Source organism: Podarcis cretensis (assembly GCF_951804945.1).
Source record: "Podarcis cretensis genome assembly, chromosome: Z".
In the NCBI taxonomy this organism is placed as follows: domain Eukaryota; kingdom Metazoa; phylum Chordata; class Lepidosauria; order Squamata; family Lacertidae; genus Podarcis; species Podarcis cretensis.
This window is the reverse complement of record NC_137184.1, coordinates 938,960-947,576: the sequence shown is the minus strand read 5'-3', so window position 1 is coordinate 947,576 and position 8,617 is coordinate 938,960. Positions and strand designations below refer to the sequence as shown.

At 50.3% G+C, this 8,617-nt stretch overlaps 1 protein-coding gene across 9 annotated transcripts in view; it reads right to left on the bottom strand.

The window, feature by feature from the left end:
* Positions 1-5,047: 5,047 nt before the first annotated feature.
* Positions 5,048-8,617, bottom strand: part of DENND1A (DENN domain containing 1A) — a 279,415-nt gene continuing 275,845 nt past the window's right edge. For all 9 annotated transcript variants that reach the window (XM_079961977.1, XM_079961981.1, XM_079961979.1 and 6 more), the window contains one exon: positions 5,048-8,265. In XM_079961977.1, coding sequence (XP_079818103.1) covers positions 6,976-8,265 — 1,290 coding nt within the window. In that variant the 3' untranslated portion in view covers positions 5,048-6,975. The remainder of the gene's footprint in view (positions 8,266-8,617) is intronic.

Genomic DNA, 8,617 nt, shown 5'->3' with positions numbered 1-8,617 from the left:
TGCTGCATGGGCAGGCAGAAGCACTGGGCAAGGGGTGGCAAATCCTTATCCTGAAGGAAGAGGGAGCAGACAGTGGTCAGGTTGAGGAATGTGGGAACCTGTCAGATCAAAGTTTCATCTTGCTCAGAATTGTCCACCCTGATTTGCAGCAACTCCTGAATTTTTTTGTGGGTGGGAGGCAGTGGCCATTCCCAGTCCTATCTGGAAATGCCAGGGAGTGGACCTGGGGAAACTTCTGTAACAAAGCATGGGCTCTACAACTAACCTCTCCAACTCCCATCCCTGTGGAGCGCAAGGGGAAAGTATGGCCTGCAGCATTAGCTACCAGAAAAGGTGGGAGAGCCGTGCTCCAGCTCAACGCTCCAGAGCAAGAGGAGGGAGGGATGCTGCTCAGATGAGGACAGCCATCCAGCAAAGGGAAGCTGCCCAGCATTGGCTTCTAATATCTATTGGGGAGTGGTACAAGGCTAGCTATGCAGCGCCCCCTCCTCTGGTAGCCATGGTCAGAGCAGGGGAGCATCAGACTCCCTCCTACTGAGCTCCCCATCCCCACAGGAAAGAGCAGTGCATCCTTTCGCTGTGCGCGGGCTCCTCTTTCTGCACCCTGCGCCCGAGACAAGATGAGCACCTGCGTGGATATGGCCAACTGCGGCCCAAAATCATTAGCGTTTTCAGTACAATTACCATCAACAGGAGTGAGAAATATTTTAGCAAACACTATCCGCTCCAAGCACCAAAGCCCAGCTTAATAAGGGGAGGTGTGAATTCCTATAGACTGTTGAAGGGGGGGGGAGCACCCCGGCTGCTGCTGCTGCTGCTGCTCAGAAGTACACGATTCATACTTCTGCTGTAAATATTTTAGAAATGCTACCTGTGCAAAAGAGAACTGATTCCACAAGGGGCTGGCCTGACACATAGCCCTCTCTGAGGAATCTGCCACACACCCTACCTACCCACCCTTTGGAAGGGACACTGAGCCACACACACACACACAGCTGAAGGCTTGTGACCAAGGCTAGGTCCCCAGAAGAGGAAAGGGAAATCCTGCTGCAGGGGAAAGGGTTCCAAGTCCATCACTAGTGGGAGGATCCCAGCACTCCTATTAATTAAGAGTTTTCTTCCACCAGATTCAGATGAACATTCCCACTCCACCTCCTTTCCTCAGTGTGTTAGCTGCTGCAATCACAACACATCCAAAAGGAGGAGGAAAAGGAAATCTAGTCCCCTCCGTGAGCCTTGGCTGGGCAGCACATAATGCCAGGCCTCTTCCAATGGATGCGTTCCATGCAATTCCCACCGTGACTGTGCGAGGGAAGCAGCTGGCCAGGCCCATCCACTGTTGCAGAGGGGAGTCGGGTCAAAATCATAGAACTGTAGAGCTGGAAGGGACATAAGCGGGTTTGCCTGGGGAAGCAGCGGTTCCATGTGAGTGTGTTGATGGGGCTTGGCAAGGGCTGAATTCTGCTAGTCCAGCTTCCCTCCATGAGGCCCTTCGCTACCCTCCCTAGCAGTCTGTTAGGGAGCCCAACACCATTCAGCACGCATGGCACAATGAGAACCAAGGGTGCCCTGACGAAGGTTGCCTGCAAGAGGGAGCTTAAACAGGTGGCTGTGGCAAGCAAGCCAAGCCAAGTAGAACACCACCTCTCCCAAAGGATTCAGCCTTGGAGGCGGGTGGAACACTTTCGCCCTTGAGCATGAGGCAGGATCCTCACGGCCTGTGCCTCAAAAGCAGCGTTTTCTTGTCCACCCTGCTCAAGAATCTCTGAGGCCTCTTAAGGGGAATAAGCAAGTGAGAAGCATCATTGATTCCTGAGGTGAGGGCTACAGCCGAGGAAGCAGACTAAGAATCGTAGAACTGCCTCCACCCCATGGATCCCAAACCCTGAGTCAACAGGAGGTGGGGCACTTTGGGGCAAAAACAAAGACACTTGCTGTGAGGGGATCCTCCAGCAAGAGTTTGAAGACCTCCCTTGTAGTAGGGTGACTGTGGATTGACTGAGACACTCCCACAGAATCTGGACTAAAGCCTTACCTGCTTGGTGTGGCAACCAGCCTTGTATTTACCAGCACCTGGTACAACCCATACCTGAAGTTTTCCAGGAGGTGGCAACAAGGAACCATCTTGTGTCAGACACATGTCCAAAACGAATCATGCAGAGGAGCCCAGTTACTTTCGATATCACATCAAAACAGGTTTGTGAACCAGCCTTCAAAGAACAGCCCTCCACCATGAATGAGAAGCCATGACTCCTTGTCTGCCCCTCTCCTATTTTTAGATTTGCACCTGAGCTCTGAGGATCACAGAGGCCCAACTTCCGCTACAGATATAAACCAGTGTTTTTAACCTCTCTGCTGTTTAATTTATGGATGTTTTTTATTCTGTTTCCCCACTGTGAACTTAACATACTTTTGATATTTAATGTTGGATATATTTTTTCACAAAGCTGCTGTGCTACAGATTATGTACATTCCTTTTTTTTTTTTTTAAACCAGACTGGTGATTGTTGTAATTAAAATTTGCATCTATTTGTTCAGCTTTCACCATTCCACAAAGAAATGCATTTGCAATCAGAAAGTTGAGGGGAGTTTGATGGGGCTTTTGAAACTCCCCCAGAGCAAACAGCGGCTCCATAGCAACTCAAGCATGATGCACATACTTCAATAGAAAGAGGAGGGGCGAGAGAAAAGGCAACCAGTGCCGTTCACAGTTTAGCAGGCTGCACCGTATTCTAAGCTTATTATTACTAACAGTTTCACCTTCACCGGTTAAATGTTTATGAACAGCTCAGCCAATGGCTAGAGGCCATCTGCATCCAGTTTCCATCCTATTTAAATATGCTCAGCAGACAAGATGCCAAGGAGTAAATTCAGCATTCTGATCTTGGCTAGGAGGAAGAGGCGCAGCTGCCAGGTGTCTTTCCTGTGTATCTCCTGAGGTCCCATTGCATGTGATAATGCTTCACTTTACAGGCCAAAAATAAGGAATGATGCTGCCAGGTCCACCAGGAGGCTGGCGATGACAGCACAGAGGAGGAAAGTGAAGGATGTGTTTCCCTATTTCTAATGGGATTGTGGTGTCAATATTCCCATCTGAATGACCTTGGAAACATTTTTTTGTTCTCCTCTGTGGTCCTATTACAGGGGTGAGGAACCTCGTGTCAGCATGCCAGAAGTGGGTGCAGCAACAGTTGTGGCTCTTGCCGTCATACAGTGAAGTCATGCTAAAGCTAGCTTTCTTCTCCTGCATGCACACTGCACATGCACCCCTCTGCATTCTCCACCCAAGCAACACTCTAGCCAGGCAGAAGCATTTGAGGAGGGCGGGGAGCATGGGCTGAGAAAAGTACGAAGGGCCAATTAGAAGGGCAGGGAGGGCCCCATTCAGCACAAAGGCACCCCTCTTTAAACTTTGCTCTTACTTCCCACCGGCAATAAGGTTTGGGCATGGTTGCACATGTTCAGTTCAAATACTTCATTTAAGTAGCATTGCTGACCAATGATCTATTCGATGAAAACCCCATCCTGCTTTTTAAAAGGTCTGAGTTCAACACTTCATATAGACAGAAGAAGATGGCATTGGCATCATGCCCAGGGGCTTCCCCTTGGCCAGAAAACAGCTCCGTGACAAAGGCCAAACTGAGCCTTCAAAGCACCTTGCTCAGTTGTTTCACGTTATCAGCTGCTGTCCTTCTCAGAATGTGGTTAGGCAGTTTTTGCCACATGAATCCCTTCCTTCCATCTCTGCCAACACAATCTGCTGCTTTAAAACACTCAATTCATTGAGACACTCCCATCTCCCCCCCCTTGTTTCTGTCAGTGCCTCAAAACTGGTTTTCTCCACTACCCAAACCCCTAGAAGAAAACTAATGTAGGAGGTGCATAACTCTTAAGTTATATTTCAGAAAACGGGTAAAATATTACAGGTGGGATGCACAGTAGGTGGAGGAGCCCCTGCCACACCTATTTTGATAGGTGGTAAGCAGGAATGCAGGAACTGTGGTGTGTCGTAAGACATGCTTTGCATGCTGTACATGCTTTGCTCAACTCCCTACAATGGAGCCAAATTTGGCAATATGTGCCGCTTGGAACCCCCAGGACCTAAGGACCCAAGGTGGCAGAACTCTGTGACAGCCCACTCATAGAAAGGGGGCAAGTTTGCACTTTGACCAGTGACTGCAGTTCATTCCTTAGACAGAATGGTGAAGGGGCTGGTTTCTTTCACCTGCCATCCCAGTTTTCTGCCCACCCAAGCTGCTGCTCACTTTAAACGTCGGATTTGAACTGCAGTCAAGGTAGAATCACAAATACTCATACAACTGAGATCACATCCAGGAGTGGGGAGCCCTTTTCAGCCCAAGGCCCACATTCCTTACTGGGGGCCATATGTCTTTTTGCCAGAGGTCAAGATGGGTGGAGCAACTGACGTCTGCTTTTCCTTTGCAGAATAGGCTAGTTTCTGCACAAACCCACGTGTCCCTCTCTTACCTTCCATCCAGGCAACCAGGAGGCATGATCAGAGTTCAGGGACACATCCCAGGCAGGCAAAGACCCTTGGAGATGGCATGAAGCAGGGGCGATATGGCCTGGGGACAGTCCTGAGAGCTTGGAGCAGGCATAGGCAAACTCGGTCCTCCAGATGTTTTGGGACTACAACTGTGCTCAGGGTCAGGGATGATGGGAATTGTAGTCTCAAAACATCTGGAGGGCCAAGTTTGCCTATGCCTGGCTTGAAGGCTAGGAAGGCCACCATATAGGGTTGAGAGGATTCACATGTGGTGAGCAGCTGGCAGCCCCAATCCCTGCAAGCTACTGATACCCTTGGCTGATCAACTCTTGCTTGCATGAAGCCATGACCCAGCTGCTGCCTTAAAAATACCACATGCTACTTTGTTGAGCCAGATCAAAAGGCCAGCATCCTAACAGTGGTCACTCAACAATAGCTCTGGGCACCTGCAAGCTGGAACTGGAGGACAGCACTTCCCCCTGACTCCCCCCAGCACCCCCCCCAAGCCTGTATGAAGCAGACCAGCACTCTCCTGCTTAGTGCGCTTTAAATATTTTACTATTCAGAACTAGGCAATATCAAAACATCTTTCCCCACCCACCCACACCAGCAAAAAAGAAATAATACAAACCAGACAGAATGCCTAGTAAAAGCAACAGTACTTGACAGAAGTGTGATGACATGAACACAGTGGCAAGAGGTATCCCCTGACAGCATCTGAAGGAATCAAAATACGTTCTTGCACTGTACAGGCTCAAGCATGGAGAAATAAAACCCCAATAACACTTCAGCAGCAGGAAGGAAACTGCAAGGAGGTCACAGAAACAAAGGTGATGGCAGCAGCAGCAGCAGCAGCGGCATACACTGGAGAGGAAAGGGGCAGAGACTGGCTTCCCCTGTGTGCGCAGGTGACTTCTGGTGTATACAGATTCGGTGGCAAATTAATCACGGTCCCAAAGGTGTGTTTTTTTACGGGGTGGTGGTAAATCTAATTCAGCCAAGTTTTTTAAAACTCAAAAACTTAGCTGACCAAATGAAACAAGACTGCTCTATTAACTGCTGACATTTCCAGGGCTGCAAAAGGGCCCAGGGCAAACACAGCAGCGGGCTTTGTAGCTGGTTTGCAGCGTTCTGGTGGTGATCAAACTGGCGTTGGCTGTGCGTTCTTTGCTCAAAAAGGAAGCTGGACGCAGCAACGTGGCTCCCTAGCAAGGGATGACAAGGGAGGAAGAATCAGGCTGCCTTCTTCATGCTCCTAAGCAGACTTGCCTTTCCTGGTGCCTTCCAGGCGGCTTTTGGGCAGCATCACACAACTGTGCTGTTATGGGGTTGAAATGATTTGCAGCCCAAAACACCTGGGAAGAACCAGGTTGGAAAAAGCCGCTTTTACTAAAGAGCAGTTTACACCCAGATTTAAAACGTGCTGTGAAAAGCCCACACTTGTCCCCCCGTGCTCTACAGTTTTGACTTTGGGGTGCTTTGCTGCTGCTCACCACAAACAAGAACTCTTTACACCTTGGTTGTTTCCCTTTTTGGTAATAAGATAAGGTACGATTACATCTACTCGAAGTACTGCCACCTAGTAACATATATATATATCTATATATCTATATAATATTATATAATATTATATAATATTCACACACAGTTATATAAGAGTTTGGGGAACCATGATAGGGCCATCGTGTGTCTTGCTCTAAACAGGTGCACTGCTGGTGATTCCAATTCTTTGATGAGCCTGAAAAGGTGCTTGCACTCCTAGCAATCCAGCAGTGTGGTGCTCTCCAACATCGACAGAGAAACTGGGAGGGGAGCAGGGACCCCTTTGCAAATGGGTCCCCCGCTGTGTGCAGAGGTTGTGGGGCGGGGGGTGGGGAACAGTGCAGGGAGTTCAAAGAGCCACATGTCCACTAAATCAAAAGTGCACTGGAATGAGGAAGAAGCTATTAACAAAGAGTCCCGGTTCAAAAGTCCAGTGGCAAATTCATCCCGTGTTTATACCTGCATTTACACCTGGAAGCAAAACATGATTCGCAGCCTGTGAAAACACAGGAAAGACTCCTAAATTCAATACTGATCACATTGGTGAGGAAGTGGACCCTAGTGGGTGCAGGAAGAGAGAGGGCCGTGGCTGCAAGGAAATACCTCTTGACAACGGAACACTCTCCAGTTCAGTAGATACTTTGACAAAATTTGGAAGCTTGGGAATATGACTTATCTACCCCACCCCCGTGTTTTCTTCAGCTACTCTGAAGGCTTAAAGGATGACGGTATTCCATGGGAAGGGAGCCAGTGAAGGTTTCAGGGGGATCCTAACAGTGTTTAGCCAGGACATCCTACCAAGAGGAGTTGGAGCGCAGGTAGTAACTCCTGGCTGACTAACGCTTTTGCTCCAATGGAGTTCGGTGCTTTTATACTGGCTCAACACACAACTTAACGGGAATGAAGCCCCTCTCCTACAGGAAGATTCACTCAAATGTTTCCCACTGCCTTCTCATCTGTTCCACTTTACCTGGGGTGACGGAAACTTCTTGCTTTGTCTTATTTAGCAAGTCTTCAAAGGGGTCTTTAGTAGCCTGAGGTTTGCTAGGGAGTAACACTGACTCTACAGCTTTGGCCTTGTGGGGAACGAGCGGGAGGTCAATGGGCCTTGCAGCCAGCCTCGTCTTGGTCTCTAGTTTTGAGGCAGAATGGGTCAGGGGCAATGTTCGAATTTTGGAAGAGCCACAAAGCTTTGCTGGCTGCAGGGTATTGCTTTGGGAAGGGAGCTGGCTTTGCATTGGGGCTGCTGGAGACTGGGCAAAAAGGTTAGGCATGGACAGCGTCAGAGGGTTTGGAGGAGGCCTCTGGGGCTGATAGAAGGTGGAGTGTGATGTGATAATGCTGGAGCTGTAAGCATGGCCTAGGGAAGGAGCAAAGGGGCTGCCAGGGGGCCTGACCAGGGACAACGGCACAGGTGCTGGCGTGCCCTGCACAAATGGGTTGAGAGATGCCTGCCCAAATGGTGCTGCAGAGGGAGCGTATCCCAGTGGCTGACCAAGTGTAGCCGACACGGGTGGCATGAGGTCACCTGCTGTTGTAGGGAAACCAGTTGTGAGATTGGGAGATGATGACCCTAGCAGGCTTCTGGCGCTGGGCTGGAAGCTCATCTCTTGACAACTCCCTGCTTTCAATGGATCTAGGAAGGCAAGGAAAGAGTCGTTGTTGCTGCTCGTGTCCTCCACACAGACCTTGACTGGCTGAAGCATTTGTGTTCCAGGGCCGGCGCTGGGCAAGAGCTGGTGCTGGTGAGTGGCAAAACCAGCAGGCTGCCTGAATTCAGGGTCCAGAGAGATGTTTCTGGGTGCAAAAGTGTCCAGCATGAGCTCTGAAGCCAGGTCACTGGGTCCTGCAAGGCAGGTTGCGGTTTCAAGCAGTGCCTGTTGCTTGGCAAGTCTGGGTGCAGGTGGCAGCGGAACGATGCCCAGCTCTGGTGTCTTCCTGCCCTGCGGCCGTGGGATTGTGATGTTGCCTTGAGCGCCAGCCGAGGTCCCAACGTCCTTCTCAGGGAGATCCAGGGTGGAGTCTCTGCTCCGCGGCCTCCATGGGGCGGAAGACATGTTCTCAAGAGGCGCCAAGGGCCTCTCCGGGGAACTTTGGGAATACTTGGTGGGAATGGCCATGTCATCCTGACCCAGGCCCCACAGCTGCTTGTAGGGGTGAGAAAACTTCATCCCTGGAGAAATCCAGCTCTTTTCGGAGAAGCCAGGATCCATTCGCTGCCAGGAAGCACACAGCAGGTCATAGAATCATAGAATCAGAAGAGCTCTCCACCACTTCCCCCCTTTCCCACAGAACCTCCTGCTGCGATTCTCCCTGTACCTGGATCTCTCTCATCCTTCCCCTCCTCCAATCCACCGAGGCAAAGCCTTCCTGGAAGCATCACTTTCTCCTCCCATGTGAGCCACCCCACCTTTTCTCCCCCGCTCCTCTTCCTCCAGGCCCCCTGACTTATGTGGTAAGGCCCCCTTCCCCAGGTCCTGATCCAATCTCTGCGTCCATGCCCCTTCCCCCCTTTCTCCACAGCCCCACACATTGTGCTTTTCTGTTCCCCCAGAAGAAGCAAGCAAC